The sequence below is a fragment of the Camelus bactrianus genome, chromosome 14 (genome assembly GCF_048773025.1).
Source record: "Camelus bactrianus isolate YW-2024 breed Bactrian camel chromosome 14, ASM4877302v1, whole genome shotgun sequence".
NCBI classification, from domain to species: domain Eukaryota; kingdom Metazoa; phylum Chordata; class Mammalia; order Artiodactyla; family Camelidae; genus Camelus; species Camelus bactrianus.
In genome coordinates this window covers 19,588,074-19,611,582 of record NC_133552.1, presented here as the reverse complement: position 1 = coordinate 19,611,582, position 23,509 = coordinate 19,588,074, and the positions used below count along the sequence as shown (strand labels likewise).

Genomic DNA, 23,509 nt, shown 5'->3' with positions numbered 1-23,509 from the left:
GCATCTCTATTAACTTAAAATGTTTACTTTTCTCTTCAAAAAGCATCTCACACCCTTGAGGGCGGGGTAGGCTATGTCTAACTCTCTCCACATCCCCTGGGTCCACAGCGCCTTGAACACAAGAAGGTGCTTGACATTTATGTTTGTTGAATTGGAATGACGCTGAGTTTCAACTCTGGTCAATGGCCTCTTCAGCACGAGGCACTGAACTCTGTGTGTGTAAAAGTGTGGAGAAATTAACCATCTTTGTTTGAACATGCTTCTAAATGCCTGCCATTTCAATTTACCTGGAAAAAATGTTCTTAGGGCTACCATCTTCCTATCACCCGATGGCACGGAGGCATCAAAAACACAGATCTGAAGAAGGAAATATGCAACTGAGGTCAACAAACTTTAACTGAGCACTTACTTGGTGAAGGGCCCAGGACCAGGTGCTGGAGGATGACTGAGATGAGATGAGAAGGTAAGCGACTTAACAGTCACTGAGTCCTTGTTAGGGCTCAGGGCTGGGAGGGCTTTACAGGACGTGGATGCACTGACGCTCACAATACAGACACCATTCAGGTTCTAGGCACGAGGCCTTACAATCTAGGACCCACTCCCTCTTTTCTCCCTTCCTTCCTGCGCACTCCTGCCCCTCCCCCACTGCCACTTCTGGAGGGAAGGGGAGGAGGAGGAGGAGGTGAGGGGAAGGAGAGGGGGAGACACAGAACGAGAGAGAAAAGAGAAACAGATCTGGCTCTTACAGTTCGGCCTGGTTCCAGCAGGAGGCAGACTATGCAACAATAAATTTGAATTTTTAGCAAAATTCACCTCATTTTCCATCTTTATCAGCATCTTAGCCTGGCTCCCACAAATGTTTCTTCCCCTGTTAAGATTCATCTGCTGAGCAGCGGCGGAACAGCCTGCCCAGAGTGATAGGGAAGTGACGGTGGTCCAGACAAGGGGAACCCTGGCCAAAGACACACCATCAATTACTATATGTGGTAAACAGCAAAAGTACAGTGAAGCATCCTTCATCATCGTCAAAGCAGCGACACCATGGAAAGTTCTGACTTGAGAAAAAGTTAAACCCCAGGTACCATACAAGTCTTCATATACTAAACCGTGCCTCTTCTGAAAAGCAAAGTCAACTCTGTCCGTCTCCTGCTCAGACATAAAGCCCGCGTGGGTTAGTTTTTGTTCTAGGAGGGAGATGAAAGGCCGAGCATCGCTGAGGTCCAGACTCAGGCACCCTGGGGCAGCTGGGCCTCTCCATGGCCCTCGTGTGGGCAGGAGGCTCCAAGGAGGAGGGTATCCCCTGCAACCATCCTGGGATTTCCAAGAATTCCTGGCTCAGCTGCTGCCTTGAAAAGTCTGAGGCAAAATCTTACTGTTTTCAGCACAAAAGGAAGGGGCAGGCACTCCTTAAAGGATGGAGAAATTTTCTTTTATCTCAGAGTCTGGCAGCCCCCCGCCAGTGCAGGGGCGTGCCCCCCTCCCTTTTGAGAGGCCAGCTCAGTGGGAGAGAGGGGACTAGCACGTTCAGATTTGTGCCAGGAGATATGGCTGAAAGGGGTGTTTCCCTCAGGCTGCTGGACCCCCCTCAGCAGTTCACAGGGACCTCATCCCAGGCACAGTCACAAGACCAGAGGACAATTCTTGCTGTCAGGCTGTGTCCCCCCCCCAACCCCCCAGCCATGTGCACAACCACCGCTTGCCTTTGGGCAGGATCTCGAGGGCCCAGTGGAATCAAAAGGTTAGTTGCTTTCCCTTCCCTCTAATCAGTCCCACGCTTTGCTCATAAACCACACGCCACGTTCTTTGGTCCATCTCAATTTGAAAAGCCCCCAAAAGACTTTGAACTCCTCAGGGCCTGGCATTTGAAGCCTGTTTCTCTCATCCCTGCCCTTGGCCTTGGTGTGCAACACTCCCTGCATCGTGTTCATTCATTCTGCTGAACAACGGACCAGCCTGGAGAAAGGTCTGCAAGGTCATGTCCTATTGCGGGGTCTTCTCAGATGCCCCGGGAGAAGACAGCAGAGGTCTGGGAAGAGGGCTCACCCGTCAGACTTCTGGGGAGGACCTCGTGATCCCCAGTGAGAAGAGAGGTTGGATTCTTCCAGAGCAGGAGCCAGTCCTGCAGGTGCACACAGGCTTGCTGCCACGGTCTGTAAGATCTCCTCGGTGAACCTGTTTTTCTTGAATCATTATAATTCTGAGCCAACAGTATTCTTATCTTATCCCAAGCAGCTGATGAGATTGTACATATGTCTCCCTTGGGAAATTGACAGGTTGTTTGAAAATAAATGTCACACCCCACTCCCAACACTCCCCAAAATAAGAAGGAAAAAAAAAAAAAAAGCCACAGGTTCAAATCAGAATGTTTGATTGATTCAATTCTTTCCCTTACCTATCTTATAAGGATGTTAAGGATCCAGGTTTTGCATAAACTTGCCCTCATCCAGAAACTTCAAAATTGATGAAAGCCTTTTTGAAGGCAAAAATTTCTTTCTTTATTGGAAGATCTCATTGAATTTAAGAAAAATCCCACCCAAACTCACTCTCTTCTTTTGATATATGAAGGTTTGCAGAATAGAAATGCCGTGGGGAGGGTGGTTTCCTCAAATAAGCGAATCCAGACCCAACAATCGACCAGCTTCATAAGAGACATACATGGACACAGAAATGCTACGTTCATTTTTCAGACAAAGGATATATGGCTCCAAAAAATAGTGGCACGGCGCCTGCTTTTTATTCAAAGCTTCTAAATGATTTCCATGAATGGAATTTGAGGATGAAAGGGACATTTTCTGAGGCAGAGGTTCTCAAACTTCAGCCGGCATCAGGGTTCCCTGGAGGGCTTTGAATCACTGATCGATCGCTAGATCTCACCGCCCCCCGCCCCCCTCCCCCACCCAGCCAGAGCTTCTGATCCAGTAGGTCTTGAGAAGGACCCGAGGATTTATGTCTCGAGTAATTTCCTAGGCGATGCGGGTATTTCTGGACTGGGGACCACGCATCTAAGAAGCACTGCTTTAAGGAAATTAACACCTTTCCCTCTACCCCACCCCCTGGAAACATCTGGATGCAGGAGCATTTTCGCGTCGTGATCATCGTTTCTGCCGCTGGGCTTCTCTTGCAAAGCCCTGGAGAAACAGAGCATTCCGACTGCTCTGCAGTCCTGGTGACCTGAGCATTTTGGAATCTTGATTTCGGCTTCTACCAGCAGATTAGCAAAGCTCCTCTGTTCCTAGTCACTTGAATCTTCCTGTGAAAGAGCCTGGGAGAGGTGAGTGTCTTACTCACTGGTACTCAGGAGACAGAGAAAATCTATGCCATTCCTCTCAGTTTCTTTCTGGGGCAATGGTGGCGATCGTGGCCACTCCCGGGCCCTTTGGGGCACGCTTTTCCCGTCAGACAAGCAGCCACCCTCGGTGTCTCCTTTGTGCGAGTGAGCACTTCCCTTGTCGGCTTTTTACAATACCAAGGGAATTACACACAATTTGAGAAGAGGGTTTTAAATCAGCATCTCAGACTAGGCAGAGCATATAAAGCGAGGTTCTCGCTAAGCTTCTCTCCTTTTTGTAACTCAAGGATTGATGCACCTTTCTTGGTACCAAGTGAGGCCATCCCTTTGATTACAGGTTAGGAACTAAAATTTATTAGGAAAAAAGAAGTCTAATTCTCCAGCACGTTGCTTCAGAGGCTAGAAAGCTTCTTTAGGGATTAAACGTTTCCCAAGGAAGAAGTACACGGACTGAAACCAATTTTTATCTGTATTTCAGCATCAGCGGTGGCTGCTAGACTCTGGAAAAGGATTTTTATGGGAACCTGCAAACATCCTTGAAAAAATGTGCAACAGCCCCAGACCTACGTACAGAGAACCAGCCGGAGCAATTTAAATCATGATGTTCCCAAGAAGGAGTTTCCAGTTCTATTAATACAACGCAGAGTCACTCAAAGATGAAAGTTGAGTGTAACTGAAATAAAAGTGAGTTATGCGGCCATCTCCCAGTATGTATGCCCCATCTGAGATGAGGAGGATCATTACGGTACCTCACAGGGATGTGGCAGTTATCAGCGTTACCTGATTCATCGACTCGCATCTTTTTTGTGGGGCTCTCACAGTTCTCATCATCTGACATTTCCATCTCTTCTTCGCGGCGGATGCCCATAAGCTGCTCGCTCTGAGCGTTCCGGAGCTCCTGGAAGGAGAGGAGGGCGCCCGGGCGTCAGAGTCACGGACACACGGCACACCTTACCCAACGGCCGCTTGGTGTGTTACGACCGACACGGGAACATTGAGCATCTAAAGTCTTCGCCTCCCGAACACTCGTGGACAGACCCAGGGATTTGGTATCAGACTCAGGATAAACCCCTGCTCACCGATGACTCGTCAAGGGCTCTTCCCCAAGTTACTTAACCTTGTGAGTCTCAATTTCCTCATTCGTAAAAAGGAAGGCAGTAACATCTGCCTGGTAGGGGCTGCTGTGAGGATCCCATGAATAATTAGGAAGGTGAGCAACAGCACTTTAGGGATGTTTCTTTATCTTTCTTAGCATCAGCTCACTCCCTGAGATACTGTGACAACGTGAGTTTTGAGGATTAAAAAAATCAATGCATGGGAGAGACTCAGCATCATGCTAGAGACTTGGTTCAGGAACCTGATGATACTGAATACTATTACCATTCATGCAAAACAGTGTCCTTGCATGTGTGTGTGCGCCCCATGTGCTGTCTCTAACTCTCTCTCTCTCTCCCTCCCACACACACACACACACACACACACACTTCGGATACCCAAATGGTGAAATTTAAATGATGTCTAAGAACAAAATGAACACAGATGCCTTCTTTTTTGTGTGTTTCACATGACCGTGTGGGATCTCTTGTTTGTGTCGTGATGGTTCTCTTAGCATTATTTTAAGATCTTTTCTTAGGAACATGTCTGTCTCCATTTCCTAGAAGAGGGACTGCAATCAAGGCGTTTAATTTCTTTGAGCCTTTGTCTACTCACATGTAAATGGGGAACAGTGGTACTACAAGAGTGTTTGAAGGCAAGACTGTATGTGAAAACTCAAGAGTAAAGAATTACACAATAAATTGTTTACTACTGTGCCTAAAAGTCAGAATGCTAGAATTGTTTATGTTAAATAATTATTTTACCATTTTGGATCAGGCTGTATATTATATATTTGTGGATCCTTATCTGTGCTGTTCTCAAAAAAATAAAAACCTAAGGAAAGGGCTGCATTACTGTTTTTTCCTCCATCTAAATTGAAGCCTTCAAATAAAAGTCAAATAGTTAAACTAATTACACTTTATGATAAATAAATGTATGAATCGCAATAAAACTAAATGACAACACCTTATGTATTAATGGCATGATTTTAGACACAGTTAAAAGTGCCCATGCGATGGGTGTGTGAATTTTATTCTGTTTTAGGTTCTCTCAATACTCATCTCTCCTTAGCTCACAGATTTTAACTGGAACCTGATAGAAAGGAAATTATTTATTGCTAACTGTATCTGCATGGTTACCTGAACTCTGGGAATCACCTTTGCAGAGATAAAGACGGGGGAAGGGAGGAGCAGGAGGCAAGGATCCTAGGACAGGGCCGCCCATCACAGGCCAGTCCTGAGAGGCAGCAGGGTGACAGGTCGTGTCTCCTTACTTGACCACGCCACCCAGTAGAAAGAGGTGCCAATTCCATCTTAAATACCATCATAGGGTCCCGGAGGCTGATGTCACATGTGATTAGTGGGGAAATTTTTAGATTGTGGACTAATCTCTCTACTGCCAGATAGCCCAATTTCTAATGAAGTGGTCTGAAAATATCTGAAACAAAGAAAAGTCAGGTGGAAAGACCAAAGGAGGCTGAAAGGGCCTGTTGTTTAGTCCCTGCAGTTAATGACCAACTGTCACACAGTAGCTGTTCTTATGGGGAAGGGTGGCGTGGCAGAGAGGAAAAAAATTGGAGGGGGGGAAAAAAAGCTGAGGGTGTTTCCACAGGGTGCGTCTGGTTCAGCAGTAAATCACTAGTACACGCTAATAAATCTGTAAAGGTGTTGCAGAAAATTAACAGATGCTGTTCACGGGAACGTGGAAAAATCAAGCCAATTATCAAGCTTATATGCAACTGAGAAATCACCCACAATGTTAAATTGCCAACTGGTATTTAATCAATTAGGCGACATGCAGGAGGGAAAATCAAAGGTAATTTAGAATCCTATTTCCTAGTATATCAAAAGAGGCGGTGGGAGTGCCTGGGCGACACAAAGACCCTTTACAGGAGCATCTTTCTGGATCGTGTCCGTTTCTACCTCCCGGTGGGGAGCAAAGCGAGCAGGCTTCCCTGGGACAAGGCTGGAGGACTTCTCGAGTCCTGCTCAGCAACAGAGAGGGTGGCCTGCACGGGGGAGGCAGGGCTAGAGGAACGGGATCAGACCTGGCAGGAGGCATGATTAGATGAATAACTGATACTTGCTGACACTCACAGACCAACGACAGTCTTTTTTTTTTTTGGTCTGGATTTATTCAGCATCATGCCACCTTCCTTTCTCTTAACATTTCTTTTAATCACATCTCGTGTTACGAGAAGGGAAAAAAAAATCAACAATTCATAGACAGATCATTCCCAAATCTGAATCATAGTTTATGGATTCCAATCTGTGTTCAGAACCCTCAATGAGTATATTTTATCATGGATTTTCGGGACTCTTCCCTTCTGAAAATCAGCCTTGACGTAGGTCTTGAGTCAGTGTCTGGGAGAGCATCACGTAGGCACCCTTTGTTTTTCTGGCCCCAGAAAAATTAAAGAGAAACCCCACCGCCTCCTTATTCATCATTCTGAGCAGTGGAACAGAACTGCATCAGTCACCAACCATCTTCTTGGGATTTGTGAACAAAATAACAAATGTCCTTCTTAATAATAAATTGCACTAGCATTTTAAGTGTCCCATTATTGTGAAGTCATTCCGTATTCACCATAATAACAGTGATAATAAAGAATTCATTTGGTATGCATGTGGATGTTACATCTAATGCCATTGGTATTCAACTGTAATTTAGCATTAGTTAATGGGCACTTAAAATGCTACCCATATGATTGATACCACAGTACTCTGTGGTTCCTCAAACTCTGCATAAAACACTTATTTTTATATGTGTGAGCCAAAATCATTAGAGAGATAAACCTTACCTTCTATAAGTTTGGGATTTTGAAAGAGGGGATTAGCATTTAGAGAACTTTAGTATTAACATGCCAGAGATGGAGAGGCATTCAAATGAAAAACATTCTTTCATTTAAAAAAAAAAAGAAACAAGAAAAAGAAGAAGCAAACAAAGACAGTATACTTACTTTTAAATTACAGGTTCAAAGCGTACACTACACTGCGGAGTTAAAAAATAACAACTGGATGACCAATGACTAGTGACACATTCTGGTCCTTCTAGGTGGCAGGGAAGGTCAAGTTCTGAACTCTTTTTTTTGGGGAGATACTCACACGTGGCACATGAACTGATGCAGAAGGGCGGACTGGGCTAGCCGGGACATTCACTTCCCTGGGGAAACGTGCTCTGGGGTGGGGTCTGGCATAACCCACTGGCCAGCACGGGGGACGAAGGCATTTCTTACGATGAGGAGACATGGGTGACAGGCTCTTCTAGCCAAAGAGCAAACCGTCACCATCATATTGCAGAACACTGAAAAAACTCAGTATTTAATTTAAAAACTCACTTTCTATTTCAAGTTACACTTTTTTTTTTTTTTTTTTTGAAATGAGGCAGAGTGTCTTGGTTTATTTTTGCGCTCTTTGCTATGAATGGGAGAGATTCTTTTCTCCCTTGTGGGGTGGGGAGAAAAGCACTCTGTCCTCTAAGCATTAAGTCAGCTGCTTTTCTGGATAAGGAACCGATCAGAGCTGGATTTGGAGCTGACAGTGAGGCAGGACAACGGCAGGAGGACTGCCCACCGTAACAAAGACCGTCATGGCTGCAGCCACACCGTTCCCTGCCAATCCAGCTGTGTGATGGTGGTTAAAAAGTAATAATAAAATCACCAACCTCAGAATGCTTTCGCCAAATGTCTATGTTCTTGCGCTGAGCTTTCGAGAAATGGTCCCAAGCTTTTTGTCTGGTAGAAGCGTTGAAAACGGCCACAATCTGCTCAACTTTGGTGAACAAGGAAGTCAAACAAGACAAGTAATTTATGTTGTGATCACTATAGGGAAGCAAAGCAAAGACACTAGGAGTCTATGGATGATGTCACAGCAGAAGTAACATCATCCATATCCATCCCGTCTGTGCCTGTTTTTGTACTTACATTTCAATTTCAGCAAGGTTGGGGAGGTCTCCCTTCAAGTCTGTCTCCATAACTTTAGGGTAAAATGCATTCTAAATGTGACTGGGAAAAGTTCATGGACATCTGCTTCCAAGCCGTCTTTAGCTCTCGTTTAATAATATGACTTGGTACATCTATATACCTAGGTCTGCAGACATCCAGGCACCGGCGTGGGCATACAGATACAGATACACAGGTCAAGTAACGCCTGGGCTGGGGGCTTAGAGGTGAAGCCGGGGTGCAGTGGCTGAATGCGGAAGAGCCAAACGTGCATTCTTTTCTCTTTTGGTCTCCATCTGTAGGACCCAGTGCAGCCCTCTGAAGACATCACTGTGTCCAGGATCCAAGTTGGGGCAGTGAGTAATTGTGTGGCATCTGCCCTCAGTCTCAAGGCCATTTTTACTTCTCAGTTCCCTTTTTTCCCCCTGGGGTGCCCATTGTAGCCAGCCCTCCAGCCCTCTGGCAGGAAACAGGGGCCATGGCCTCCGCATCAGGACAGACCAAGGCTCACTGCCAGCAGCACCGTGTACAGAGCTTATTTCAACACCATATGGTGCCCTCCACAGCTCATCGGGACCACATGCCATCCTCCGTTATTCTGTTTTCACATTCATCAGGCTCCCCTCCCTCTGGCTCCCAACCCCCCTCGAAGTTCTAACTCTGACTTAATTTAGCACTTCTGTGGCTTCCAGGCAAGGTGCTATTCCAGTGATCGATGTGGAACGGTTGTGAACAAAGCTTTATAGAGAGAGGGTAGAGCTTTTAGGAGAGGGTGTCAGAGGTGCGGCCAAGCAACTGCAGATTCAATCTTGCTAAAACGGTTATTGATCTAGGAAGCATGGGATTACGGACATTACAGCACTGAATTAACCATATGATTAAACCTGAACTTCTCAATACTTAGTCAGGAAGGCACAGTTACAATGAGCTTCTTAGGGCTGCTAACACTCTACTTAACATAAATCTTTCTCAAGTGATTCCCAAGGCTCTATTATAAAAAAGGACATCAAAGTGCTTTCAAATCTTCCAGGTGTCCAAAGCATGTCACACAGTAATAGGATAATCCCTGCAGAAGGGCAACACTTGGTGCCACAATTTCAAAAATTAGCACACAAAATAAGCAAGTGTATGACGGAGAAGAGGAAGAAAGCAGGTTCCCTTCGCTTACTACACTGTGAATGTTTTAGAAGGCTAAGGAGCAACTAATTCTCAATCTAGGGGTCATTTTTACAGGGTTTTTTTAATGTTTTGTGTTTTCTACCTCTAGAGAATCCCAACTCCAAAACTCCTTATTTATCAAGCTTTATCACATCACATGATCAATCTGTTGCCCTCAAGTTTAACAGGAGAATTTGCTGTTGGCTAAGCTCACACTCACCCTGAGAGCACACAGCTGCCCCCTCCTACCTCACCTGCAGGAAGGGACGTTGCCAGGCTACAGGCTGAGCTGCTCTAAGTGCCAGCTTCTACCCGACCGCTGACCCCCCGAGATCTGCTCAGCTGCACGGCAGCGTGGCTGGCGGAGGAGAACTGGGTCAGCCTGCTGCCTGGGCTTCCCACGGCTTTGTCTGCAGGGAGGCTGGGCTCACGGGGGCGGAGCTCCAAGGTGCCTGCTGCACGGGCAACACAGAGCAGCCCTTCCAAAATGCAAAGGTGCAATCCACCGTCTGATGCGATCGTCTGGCAGGGGTGGTGATCGTGGGATTGTTCATGAGTAATGGGTCCCCCTGCTTATTAATAGTAGTGCTCTTTGATCAGCATCATGTGGAAGAGTAAGAAGTGTGGTATCCTGACACCAGGCGTGAGGACAGTAGGGTTGAGGCTGATTATTTGGGTGCTGAAAGTCAATATTCTGCCATCGATCAGGGAAGGCTGTTAATAAAGGGATACACTAATGAGAAACTTAAGTGGTCATACATGTGTGTGTGGAGTGGGAGGAACATAAGAGAGACCAGCAATGCACAGGGAAGAGTACAGAGGGGAAGGCACTTAGAAGACTGTGTACAGGTTCAAGCATAAAAATGGATCCTCTAACAGCTACTCAAGCCATGCCTTCTTGTAGGTACTCCCTGTTGGAGGCTAAGTGCCTCAGTTATTTAGGCCTTAGTTATTACCATATCCCAGGCCATAAGATCAATTCATTCGTTCATTCAGCAAACCTCTGAGATCCTACTAGTTACCAGGCACTTGACTGATAATCACAGTCAACCATACGATTAAGACATAGTCCTTGCCCTTGATGAGACTAGTCTTTAGGGAGAAAGAGAGACAAGCAGATAATTATCCTATGCAAGAGAGGAATGGATGGCAATGATGGGGACAGAGCAACGAACTCAGGAGGTGCAGTCAGGGAACACCCTCAAAGAAAGGCAACATTTGCTAAGACTTAAATGATGAATCAATGCTTGCCCAGCAGAGAAGGCAGGAGTGGCAGGTTCAGAGGCTGGCGTGGAGTTGTGAAAGAACCTTGTGTGAAAGCAGTTGGTGGGGATGCGGCTAAAGCCGGACAGGAAGGAATCAGGAAGGACCGCGGATGCTAAGCCAGACTGTGACTTTATGTTGTAGGCTAGAGGAGGCACACTCGAGTAGGATTTGTTTGGGAGACATAATGAAGGCTTGAGTTAAGACAGAGCGCAAGAATGGAGGGAGGAGCAAGGAGTCATCTGACAGGGTGGGATGACAGGACACAGTGGCTGAGTTACTACAAGGGAGGAAGGAGGGAGACCAGGATGACTCATGCTTGGGACATACATCAGAGACCAGGAGGATGAGTACAGGAGGAGGTCTGAGAAAGAAGCTAAGGAGCTTGCTTTCAGACAGGCTGAATTTGAGATGCCTGAGGGTCATCCAGAGGCTGTTGAAATATATATTGGAGGTTCAGAAAGAAGTCAGAATTCATAGATCTATTGTGAATTTTCTGGGCCATTCTCAATTTCATGCAATAGTATTCTTTTCAATAGCGTAATTAATTAAAAGCAAAACTAATTATGATAATTTTATAGTTCTTACTAAGTTTTATACTTTCCCCCAACATAGTAACAAATTAAAAAAACCCCAAAACCAAAAAAACCCAAAAAATGTATAACTCAGCTTAGATTTAAAAAATACTCACACGGTATTTCTGTGGCCCAGCTGACTTCTCTCATCTCCCTGCAGATCAACCCTGAACTGGCCATTTGTCTTGCAAATGAAAGTTCTTGGGCACACAGAAGACTCAGAAGAGTGCTCTGATCAGCATGAATTCATCATCATTAGGGAAAAACTACCTCAAAGAGTATGCCTTAATGAATGTGATTCAAAGACAGCATATTTTTAAAATCATAAATCAGGCTGACCGCTGGGATGGATGTCCCGAGGAAAGACCATACACTCTTCACTGTCTCCAGCAGGAAACACCAAAGAGCAAGTCTGTGAATTCGACGACCGCTGGCTGCTTCTCCAGTATAACCCGTACAACTTGTTCCGTCCACAATAAAACTGCAAATAGTCACTAATTAAATGGGATCCTTAACACTCTAAGTAAACACTCAGAGAGGAGAGAAATAGTAAACAAGATGGCACTGATCTTTGCTCAAAAAGGTAGCGTGCAGAGGTTGTGCAGTGGGCAGAAGGCATTCAGATCAACCCCCGCGGGGAACTTCACCGCCCCACGTCTACACTGTCTGTATCAGTTAGCACATTTCAGCATTTTGGAAGTATTATCAACAAAAAGAGCTCTCAGTAAGAGAACTTGTATTTATCCATCACACCTTGTGAATCTCTCCCACCCCCTTCTCACCACACATCAATTCCGTGCTTTAAGTTTGCGTAAATTAGGTTATAGGAGAAAAAAGAAAAAAAAAATGAGAAGTGACTGATTTTTCAAAAGCAGGCTTGAATGTCATGACAGCGCCCCTGGTACATATCCAACAGGTATAAATGAACACAAGGGGAGGATAAACAGAGCTTTGAAGAAATTGCTAATCACTCTTGGCAGATGAAAACCCCTTGTTAAAAGATAAATTGAGGTATATTAAAAATTTTTGAAGTTTATTTCAGCAAAAATGGATTCCAATCGGGCAGCACCAAATCAGAAGTGCTTAGAGCGCTCCACTGATGGGAACTCAGGAAAGACGGACAGAGAAAAGGCTGAAGCAAAGAAAGCAGATTCTTGATTGGCGGAAACTTAAAGCCTAGTTGGTTATTTGTGATTGCTTGTCCTTAGGTTTCCATTTCTTAACCTTGAGGCATTTACAGGCTTAGGTTTTGATTTAGAGCCTTAGAGCCTCCTCCGTCTAGTGGCCCCCGTGCTTAATTAATTCAACACCCTGCTGGGGATTACTCATTATCTTATACATGTGTATGTCAGGGGACACACACAGCACCCCCAACACCCACATACACACAGCATGCACACATTTGTGTATACAGTCTTTAGAATCTCAGAAAAATCCTAAGACTAAGTAATTCAACAATTTTTTTTTTTTTGGTACTCTTCCCTACCTCAAAATATGTGGACATCTGCTGAGCTCAGAACAGACTCCTTACATGAGAGAGAACTTCACAAATTATCTTGAGAAGCACTTGTCTGCAGTCTTCTCAGAAAAGACAAGCTCAGAACAAGACATGCATTTACCCAGAAACAGACCACACTTCAAGAAGCTCCCCGGGAGGGAACTGGGCACCGAGCACAAAACCTCAGATTTCCTGGGCTGCACGAAGCTCCTGATTTTTGAGCTCTGGGCAGAAACGCATTGACAGCAGAGAAAGAGAAAGGTTAGGCTCCTCCATGAGACACAAGCACAGACCTCCTTCATATTCTCTGGAGCGCATCATCTCATGTCCTCGTACCTCCCGCATCTTTTGCTCCAGCTAAGCAGCTGCAAGAGAGAGCCTTAAATCCATTGAGTGGTCCAGATATCTTGGAGAAACTGATTAAGCCCTTACAGGCAATAGGCCGGCCTCAGTAGAACACCTCAAACAAATCTTCCAAGCTTAATTTTTGGTTTTAATGTTCTCTGGGCTCATGATAGAGCCTTAACTCAGCAGGGTTCAGAGGAAATTTTATTTTCGTTTAGGGGATAACATTTTCCCAAATCCTTTATGAATAGCTTGTGAGAGATTTTCAAAGGCACGTAACAAAGGAAAGAGTTCACTTCACAGACCCAAGCTTGTTAGTGTTTGTTTTAAATACTAGAAATTCCAGGAGGGTGGATGAGCCTTGGCCCTGGACTGAAGAAGTAGAACAGAGAATGTGGAGGGAGATGTGGGCCCTCAGGAAGCCCAGAAGAGCAAGACAAAGCCAGAGGGAGGAGCTGTGAGCGTTGAACAGGACAGGGGAAGCTGTTACACTGATTCCCAGAGAGATTCCTGCGCCCTCACTGGGTTCTGGGTCCTGAGCACAGGAGCCTGCCAGCCAGTCTGGCCGGAAGCCCAGGAAGCAGGATGAACTCGGTCAACCCCATACATTAAGGAGGCATGGACTGGAATTTCAAGTCGAGGAGGAGAAAGGGCATGCCAGGGTTTTTGTCTTGAGATGAGTAAAAAGAACAATGCTGTGTGACACTGTGAATCCATTACAGCCTTGTTAAACCGGAGGCTAAAACACCAACAGCAAGCATTTTATTTCTGACCTTCCTGGCTAGAATGAGGCCAGAAGTTTGGTCCTTTTGGGGAAAGGGGTGGGGAGAGGAAGAGAAACATGCTGATCACGTTATTAAGAAAAGAAAGAGGGTGCTTTTAGCAAAGATTAAGCAAGTTGGAAATGGTGACATTGCTCAAATCAATGGTAGCATATTAGGCAGCTAGTGACTTTTAAAGCTTTGTATAAATCCTCATACATTTCAGGGAACCGTAGATCGCTTATTAATGCATATATTCAAATAGTCTGGAAAGTAACAAAACAGAAATCCTTGAGACTATTATAATTTTAATGGTTCCTTGCAATATATAGCATCAGGCTTTTAAAAATCCAATAAATCCACCTGCCTAGATTATCTGTATTGGCTAAATAAAAGTAATATATGTATATAAGAAAAAAAAGGAACAAAATGAAAAGTAAAAGGCTACTTTCCCATCCTGACTGCCTCCCACCCAGTGTCTCTTGAAGGGTAACCACAATCTCTGCATCCAGAGAGAGCTACACATACAGAACACACTGTGTCTATTTCTCTATGTGTAACCTTCTGTAACTTACACAAAAGTGCTCATATTATACACACGTGCTATATCTCACTTTTTTATACCTAACTCATCTTGGAAATCTCGTCTTATGTATATTGTTAATAAGGCTGCAATGAACATCTTCATCTTCTGACAACACGCTTTTCTAAATATCTTTAGAAGAAATTTTAGCAGTGGAGAAGATAGATAAAAGAGTATTTGAATTTTCAATTTTTGAGAGCTTTTTCCAAATTGCACTCCAGTTTGCCCTCCAAGCCCGCTAGTGCTGTTTTTCCAATATTGTTTTCCTCTCGCTTGTCAATGGCTGGTAATCAAATGTTTACATTTTGCCGTTCCTGATCAATGAGAAAAGGCTTGCTGTTATATGATGACCAACTCTCTGAAAACAAGCTACCTACATTTGCAGTTTCCACTGTGAATCACAAAAATAAGTCCCCAGACTCATAAGAACTGCCCTATGACCGGCAGGAGACTCGTAGTGAAGAGTGGATGATTAATCCAGCAGGAAGGGGAGGGACGAGGTTTCTGGGTGTCTCTTCTCCTTTGTGACCCTCAAAACGGTGACCCTGCTTTCCCCTTGGGTCACCACCAACTCCATTTGTGGTGCTATGAAAATCAGGTAACAGTAGTTGGCCAGTTCTAATTAGTTAGACTCACTGGGCCAGGCACTATGTTTGATGATAGTGGTTTTCAAAGCATGGATCCCAGACTCGCACTGTGGCCATCACTTGGGAACTTATTAAGATGCAAGCAGCCCCTAGACCTACTGAATAAAAACCCTAGGAGTGGGGTCCAGTATATTCTTTTTTAAAAAATATTTTCCCCAGTTTTATTGAGATATAATTGACATACAACACTGCATAAGTTTGAGGTGTACAGCATAATGATTTGCTATATGGATGTACTGTGAAATGATTACTACAAGGCTAGGTAACATCCATCACCTCACACAGCTACAATTTTTTTCTTGTGATGAAAATTTTTAAGATTAGCAACTTCAGCAACTTTCAAATGGACAATATGGACAAATGGACAATACAGTATTGTTAACTGTGGTCACCGTGCTGTAAATTTCATACCCAAGAATTATTTCATTTATGACTAGAAGTTTGTGCCTTTTGACCATCTTCACCCACTGCCCCCTGCCCCCACCTCTGGCAGCCACTCCTCCAGCAGAGTCTGTTTTTATAAGCACTCCAGGTCATTCCAGCACATAGTGAAGTTGCGTTTGAGGACCTCTGATTAAAAACATTATCTCATTCAAATTTCCCAACAACCCTCTGGGGCAGGTGCTACTTTTGTACCCATTTCACTGATGAAGAAACTGACATTCACACAGCGGGCTCATTACTCATCTAAGGTCCTAACTTAGCAATGGTGAAGCTGGGAATGGAAATTGCATCTACCCAACTTCAAATCATGCATTTACACCCATTTGTGTATGTATCTGTACTATGGGCCAAAGTCTTACGAACACTGACGAGTACAACATGTCAGACGTGGTCCCAGGCACTGGAGACAAAAGAGATCCAAAGATGCTGCTGGTCCTCGCAGCCCCAGCAGGAGGAGGCAGCCCCACAAGTGACAGAATCCCACTACGAGGACTTCTGAAAGGGAGGCTGCAGAGAGCGCTGCAGGAGGCAGAAAAGGCTTTAACCACCACCAGGCCAACGTAAGCAGAATTTTCTACTGCAAAGAAGTCAAATATTTGAGGCTGTGATGGGGCAGGAAGCTGCACTGACCTCTCTCCAAAAGTGTACTGAGCAACTGAAAGACAGGGCTGGAGAATCCAAGTGTCTGGGAAAAGGGCTCCTGCTTATCTGTCTACCAGATGCGACCAATGAAGGGCCAGGCGGCTGGCATTGGTGATGTCATGTAGTTCAGAGACTGTTTCCTCATAGCACCCCCCGCCTTGCCTCCCCCTTACACTTAGCAGTGGCTTCTGTCCTGGTCCCTACAGCTGGGCTCAGATCAAAGTAGCAAGGTTTCCATCTTTAGCTCCCAAGAGTTATATATTTGCTGAACTCCTGTGCTTCACTTAACACTCATATGTTAATCCTTGAAATCTAGCCTTCTTCAATTTTTTATTGTTACAGAGTGTAAGACTTCACTTCTCCCTCGTAATTTGCTATCATTCACTTTTTAATGTTAACATTATATTGAATTACTTGGCTCAGTGTGTGTGTGTGTATGTGTGGTTGTTGTTTTTTGTTTTGTTTTTTTTTTTAAAGTAAGGCTGAAAGGAGATAGCAAAAAAGGCTCAACTAGGTTCCGGCAGACTTCCAGAATCTTCTGCCGTCAGCTTCGGTGTCCCGCGACATAGGAAATTCTGTGCTCATCCTTGATTTGGAAGTTTTTATAAAATATATTTTCTCTGGACATTTATTCCTTGAGAGCAAACAGATTTTTTTTTTCATGAAGATTATGTTCCCAGCACTTAAAACACTGGCAAATACAGCCATCTATATAACTTTGAGGAGAAACAGAAAGCCTGGGAGTGACTACAGCAGCTACGGGGAATTTTTCCCCCACGGATGGCGCACAACAGTAAGGACAGCAGCGAATGTGGGAAAACATTCTAACACTTCATAAAAGTCTTTTTCGACAGCAAGGACACAGGAGCCAAATTTCCCTTGGCAGAAATTAGAGGGGGAAAAAAAGTTTAGCTGCGAAGTTCCTAAGAAGCAAATGATTTCAGAAAGAACTTTTTAGGTAGAAGAAATGTGGGCGAGGACATGGATCTGCCTGAAAGCGGGGTCAGGGTTCACATTGAGATCGGAAGCCCCTCGCATTTCATTCCAGCACTTAGCGCTCTACCTGGCACTTAATAGAGACCCAATAAATAACTGTGGATGAATTTCATCATTCATTCAGGTGCCTGAGGCTTTTACGATTCTAGTCAAGAAAACAGATGAGGACGCGGCAGAGGAGAAGATCGGGGCAGGATGCAGCCTCTCTGACAAGAACACTGACCTGTCTGCAGCACCAGCGGAGGCCACACACACTTGCGGGGGCATAAGTGGCTTAAAACTCACAGTGCTGCCTGGCAGGCTTAACCCCCCACAGCAAGGCAGAGTCTGGACAAGGGTAGGGAGGACCATCCGATCCTCTGTTCTGTGATCAGCTCCGGAGCTATTGACATCCTGGCTGGGTCCCGGCAGACACTCGATGTGTTTAGATATTCAGGGACGGTCAAGGGTGGAAGTTGCTGACACAACAGGGGCAGCTGAAGTCCCAGGCGATTCCCTAGGGGATCGTCTGGTCAAAATCTTTCACCATAGAGATGAGAAAACGAAGACTCAAGGAGCTTCAAAGACTTTCCTAAAGTCACCCGGCTCATCAGTGGTCAAGCTGGGATTAGAACCAGAGCGTCTGTGTGCCTGGTCAGAAGTGTCTCCACTGTTTGCTGTTTTCGGGATCTAAGGTGAGGCTGATGCCATTTCCTAACCTAAAGGAATAAAGCGGATTTGCATGATAGTTCCAACCAGACCAACTCCAGGTTAAAATATTCATAACACTGCTGAGTACCACTTCTGCAATACGTGTTTTACTTTTAAGGAGAAAGGTGTATGAGAGCAAAGCCAGTTGAGATCACAGCTTACCCCAAAACCCAACATTTAGAATGTGTTTTGCAGTTGTTAGGTTGCACCCCAATTTCCAATACCAGCTTCATTTCCATCTATGATGTCTGATCAACAATCATTGTTTGTACTGAGATGCTTACAAGAATTATGCCTGGAAGGGGTGCAGGGAGGTGGGAAAAGAGATCAGTAAATGGTCTCTGTCTCTATTTACCCTAAAATCTTGCCTGAGGAAGAAACCAAACCCCCCAAACCTGATGCTTAGAAGATAATCAAATGCCCTTATAGACAGTATTGAGTGCGTAACGGAAGGAAGGAGAAAGGGAGGCGGTTATGTGAAAAGGTTCGTGGAGGAGGTGTGATAGGGGCTTCAGTCCTGGCGGGGGCGGGGGGGTGGGGGGACACTTCAGATGGGGGTTGGAGGAAGTGGAAGCATGAGTGCGGAGGGGGAGAGAGGGCCAAGCTAGAGCCAAGGACTTCCTTTTCCAACCAGATGGCAGCATTTACATTCAGTGTGATGCCAGCACACTTCTTCGACTCCACCTGTAAACTATGCATTTTACACTCGCCCTCCTCTGATCATTTTCATTTTTCATAAACACACACACCCAGAAAGCAAGCTGCACGAGGAGCCAAGAGTCTTGGGTTCTAACCTGCCCATAAATTGCTAAATGACCAGGCCTATTGGGTCTGCTTCTTGGAACCTCAGTCTCCTCCTCTATAAAATGAGAGGGTTTGGGCCAATGAGTCTCTGAGGTCCCCTGACATTTGACAGTCACTACTCCTCCGTCCTGCTCACTGATATTCATGGTGCGTTTCCTTAAATTAACATGAAGAAGCCCTTCTCGGTGGCCGTCTGCTTCCCATTTGCCTTTTGCCCACCTTGCTCCCTGCCCTCCCTTCTCTCTTACCTAGAAGCATGCTGGACAAGTCCTGGAGTGGGACTATCATGGAGTGTTTAAATTTTCATCAGACATGTGTGTGTTGTAACAAGGCATGCACAATTGATCATCTTGGCATGCGTATTAATAATTGAGCGCTGTGGTACATGCTTCCTGAACTTTATAAACAGCTCCTCTCTGAGCTTTGAAATGACAGGCTTTGCTCATAACTGAAAAACTGAACACAGGTAGGCCTTTGGGGAGTTCCTGTGAAGTATAAATGTTTAAAAAGCAGAGAAGATCAAAACCTGGAAGTCTCTCGATTGGGACACCTGGGGAAGTTTCTGCCCAATGCACAGGGTGAGAAACAGTGTTAGGATGAGACAAGGATGACATGAGAATAAGATGACATAGAATGAGATGATTCACCTGCGAATTTGCTTTTCCTTCCTCTATATCTAGCGAATGAGATCTATCCAGCTGGCCTGGAAAGGAAGGGAAAGCCTCAAGAACCGGACCATCTCGCACAGGCTAGAGATGCCCTCAGCTAGTATCTTTGAAATCGCACGTCTGTGGTCAGAGGTGAAAAGCGGTCCCAAGCAAAAGCGAGTGGATTCTGTACGCCCCAGACTCTTGGTTGGGTTTAGCTGCTGCCCTTCTACACTTGATGCCAAGGCTCAGTGGAAACAATGCCTATTTGATTATACTTAAGCAGCTGATTCTGGGGTGAAGGCCAGAGATATGAAGAAGGTTAGAACTTAAACAAATGTGGGCAGAACTGAACACCAACAAAGCTAGAAGGTACCTGCTGGCCTTTGATGCAGACCTTGAAATAAATCACAACTCTTTCTTTATGTTATCATTCACGGCTCTTGATTTTTTTGTTCTCCATCTGAGCAGACACTATTTGTTTAAATACGAAAGCAGGGACAAATACAATAAGCAAGACAAGGAGATGCATGCATTCAATCCAGTTTAATGGACTAACTCAGTGGAATTTCCCTTCTCCTGTTCAGTTGGCTATTTGCAACAAAATTTACATATCACTGTGCTTGGAGCTTGGTTAAGGTACCTGAACTTTCCTGGAAGTTGTTCAGCGAGCCCAACCTTCAGGACACCAGGCCAGCCCCGTGTGCTGTAATAGGCTAGTTCTACAATATACCTGCCTCCAAACTGCCCGGGAGCGACTCCCCGAAACTTGGCTTGCCAATGTGGAGAGGCTGCCGCAGATGCTAGGAGAATGGCACTGACGATGTGGAGATCCTTTACGGGGGAGGGGGCACTCAGGGCTCCTGCCAGAGAACCAGGAGATTTCCAGCCACTTAGGAGAAGGAAAGCCGAGATGTCATTCCCGAAATGTAGTGCTTTATAATCCTCATCTAATTCTAAAGGAGAAAGCCAAATGGGACTCCTGGGGTGTCTGCCAGGAATATTCATGCCGATAAATGGGGATATGACTGGTTCTGCTTTTGGAAAATACGGCCAGTGTGTCGATCGCTGTGGATTTCAGCAGCTATTGTCTTAGAGGCAGCTTGATGCGTGGGTACCAAGCCCACGCTGAAGCCCACTGTGGGGAGCAGAAAACATGGCTGAGGCAAACAAATCTAACTCCGCCAGATGTGAAATGAAATATATTTAAAATTCAGAGGGTGAGGAAATGTACACACACAGTGCCAGGTTAGCCAGGTTACGGCGAAAACTTCCGTGATGAATTTCTCGTCAGAATCTGGTTCCCCTTAGCCTATGGGGAATTGTCACCTCTGTAAAAGCATGGAGGGAAGAGTGGAAAGTTCTGAGGCTGCTTGGGGAGCTCTGCCATCTTCCTGTCCTCCCTCCCAGGCTTAATGCCAGCTGAGGCTCACTTTAAAGTATCTCCCACCTTCCAGTCATCCTGAAGGCTCCTGACTATCAAGGATTCACAAGAAGACCCCTCTCAGGCCCTCCATGGCTGGGGCGTGTATCCCTCAGCCATCTCGGGGGGCTGTCAAGTTCAGCTGGGGTTTCCACAATCTCTGCCAGTATCTCCTGGCTGCCTGCTGAAATACTTCCCAGAATCAAATCTCAGTGTCGAGAGGGAATGTCTCAACAGGAACAGGAAGCTGGGAAACGCAGAGGTTGTGAGACAGTGACAACTGGGGAGATGTCAACACGAACGCCTGTGTTGGCTCTTCCCCCCAAGCTCTCCTGCTACCAAGGGTCTGGTAAAATGTAGCAATTTCCAGCAGAAGCACAGCTAGTGAGCTCTTGTTTTGGTTTATTTGATTACACATGCAAGGTGAGACTCCACTATCCACAGGCAGTGCTAACACGGATGCCACGCTGTTCTGCGATGTTTCAGGGTTACTTTCTGCCTTCCTTCCGCTGTGCTCACTCACTCACTCATCCACCAAATATTTGCTGCATACTTCTATGCCCCAGACACTTGATCTGCGTGGATGACTGAAAGAGATGAGGCCTTTCCTTTGTGATGCTATTTGTCATAATCAAAACCAGACAGTTCATTGAATCATTCCCCTTTGGATAAGTGCTCTGAGGATCTGATAAGATGCAGGGATGGTGAACCTGCCAGGAGAGGGTGGATCAGGAAGGCCTCTCTGTAAGGGGTGGCCTCACTGCTGAGACTTAAAGGATGAGAAGGATTCAAGCAAGCAGAGTGCAGGGAAGAGCACCTTGGACAGAGGGAACAGATGTGCAGAGGCCCAGAGGCAGGGCGGGGTGGGGGAGCTTTGATGGCCTCAGCAGGAAAGAGGCCAATGAGGATGATGCACTATGAGTCAAGGGAAGGCTGACGTTGAAGAGGCAAGCACGGAGAGCTCTGGGCTCGTGAGAGTGAATGTTATTTTAAGTGCGATGGGAATCTATTCAAGGGATTTAAGAGGGAAAAACATGCTCTGAATTATATCAGATGATGTGTGAAAAATAGATTGTGCCAGAGTAAAGGTGGGAAGGGAGGAACTACGTATGACAGAAACTGCAAAAAGTCTCCCCGTAGCCAATTCTCCCCTTCTTCCTTCCTCAGAGAATTCCAGTTTTATTCTGGAGAGCAATGGGCCCAGTCTAAAAAAGCGTATTTCTCATTTTCCTTGCAGGTAGGCATGGCCACGTGTGATAATTCTGCACAATGAGGCAGAAATGGAAATCTGTTGGGGGTCCTTGGGCAAGTGTTGCTTTCCTGCTCTAAAAGTGCAATCTCTTCCTCTTTCTTCCTCATCCTGCAGGAAAAGATGTGATGGCAGGAGCAACAGCAGCCCTCATAGACAGCCATCTAGGAAGTCTAATAGCATCACAGAAGCCTCAGGCCTGACAGCTATGAACCACTGAACCAGTTCCAGGAAACACCTAAATCTGGATTTCACTGTGTCTGAAAAGACAATACTCCATTTGTTTAAGATAGTTTGGTGGGGTTTTCTGTTGCTCACAGACGGACACCCTGTCTCACTGACATACCAGGCTCTTACTGTAGTTCAGGAAGCCTGCACTTGAATGGTGGCAGTTAAAATGAAGAAAAGTGGGTCAGTGTTGAATGTTGGCAAACAACAGGATTTCCTAATGGCCTAGATGTAGGCTATGGTGGGTGTGAAAATTCCTTACAGGATTTTGGTCTGAGAATTTATTAAAATAGGAAGAAAAGACCCAAAGAAGAACAGGTTTGAAGACATTAAGAGCAAGAATTTAATTTTTGAAATTTTAGAGGTGAGGTGCCTAAGCGGTAGCTATGATAGTAATCTCAGCTCGCATGGCTCCTGTGAGGAGGGATTTCCCTCTGAAATTCCTGGTCCTGTTCTAGCCTTTCATTCTGTTCTTCTTAGGGAGGAAGGGAACCAGCCTGCCTGGAGAGAGTATGGTGACCCTAGAACAATGCGGGGTTCAAGTGTGCAGGTCCGCTTACACATCCTGCATCAGTACACCGCCCGTGGCTGGTTGAATCCGCGGATGTGGAACCGCAGGTAGGACGTGCCTGCTGTAAAGCTACATGTGGATTTTTCATCACGCAGAGGGTCCGCGCCTCTAACCCCCAGCGCAAGTTCAAGGGTCACCTGTACTCATTCCCTTGCCGCCTCTCCACATGCTGTGTGGCACAGACGGGCGTGGGCTGCAGAGGAAGACGTCCTCTGGGGGATGCTCCCCCCGACTGGTCCAGCACTGGGAAGCCCAGCATGGCTGCAGGTCTCAACCCCGTTATCCAGTTCAGCCTACATCAGCAGTGACACACTGATGCTGGTATCCCCACATGCTGGACTTCTTTGTCTCTCAGTGGTTTCAAACCCAGGCCAGCGTCCACCTGTACAACGTGAGGCATGTCCCTTCTTTCAGCCACAGGATCGGGGGCTTGTTTTTAACAGGTGCTTCTTTTTCAGGAGCTACTGCCAGAAAAAAAGCTGAAATCCCTCCCCTACTCTAATGTGGGGCGGCCTTCCTATCTTCCTTGTGAGAGTCAACGGTTGAGTCTTCCCTGCCAGATGGGGCTGTAAACTGAGTAGGGATGAGAATTTATTGAAAATGGATGCCAGCGAGCAAAAGGTAATCAGTCATCATTGCACCATGCGGGCAGCTGGCTCCT

The 23,509-nt window shown here is 45.7% G+C and overlaps 1 protein-coding gene across 8 annotated transcripts in view; it reads right to left on the bottom strand.

Annotated features, from left to right (window-relative positions):
• The window catches only part of ENOX1 (ecto-NOX disulfide-thiol exchanger 1), a 512,379-nt gene that overhangs the window by 110,313 nt on the left and 378,557 nt on the right, over positions 1-23,509 (bottom strand). For all 8 annotated transcript variants that reach the window (XM_074378219.1, XM_074378216.1, XM_074378220.1 and 5 more), the window contains 2 exons: positions 8,048-8,154; positions 4,070-4,187 (listed from right to left, as the gene is read on the bottom strand). In XM_074378219.1, coding sequence (XP_074234320.1) covers positions 4,070-4,187; positions 8,048-8,154 — 225 coding nt within the window. The remainder of the gene's footprint in view (positions 1-4,069; positions 4,188-8,047; positions 8,155-23,509) is intronic.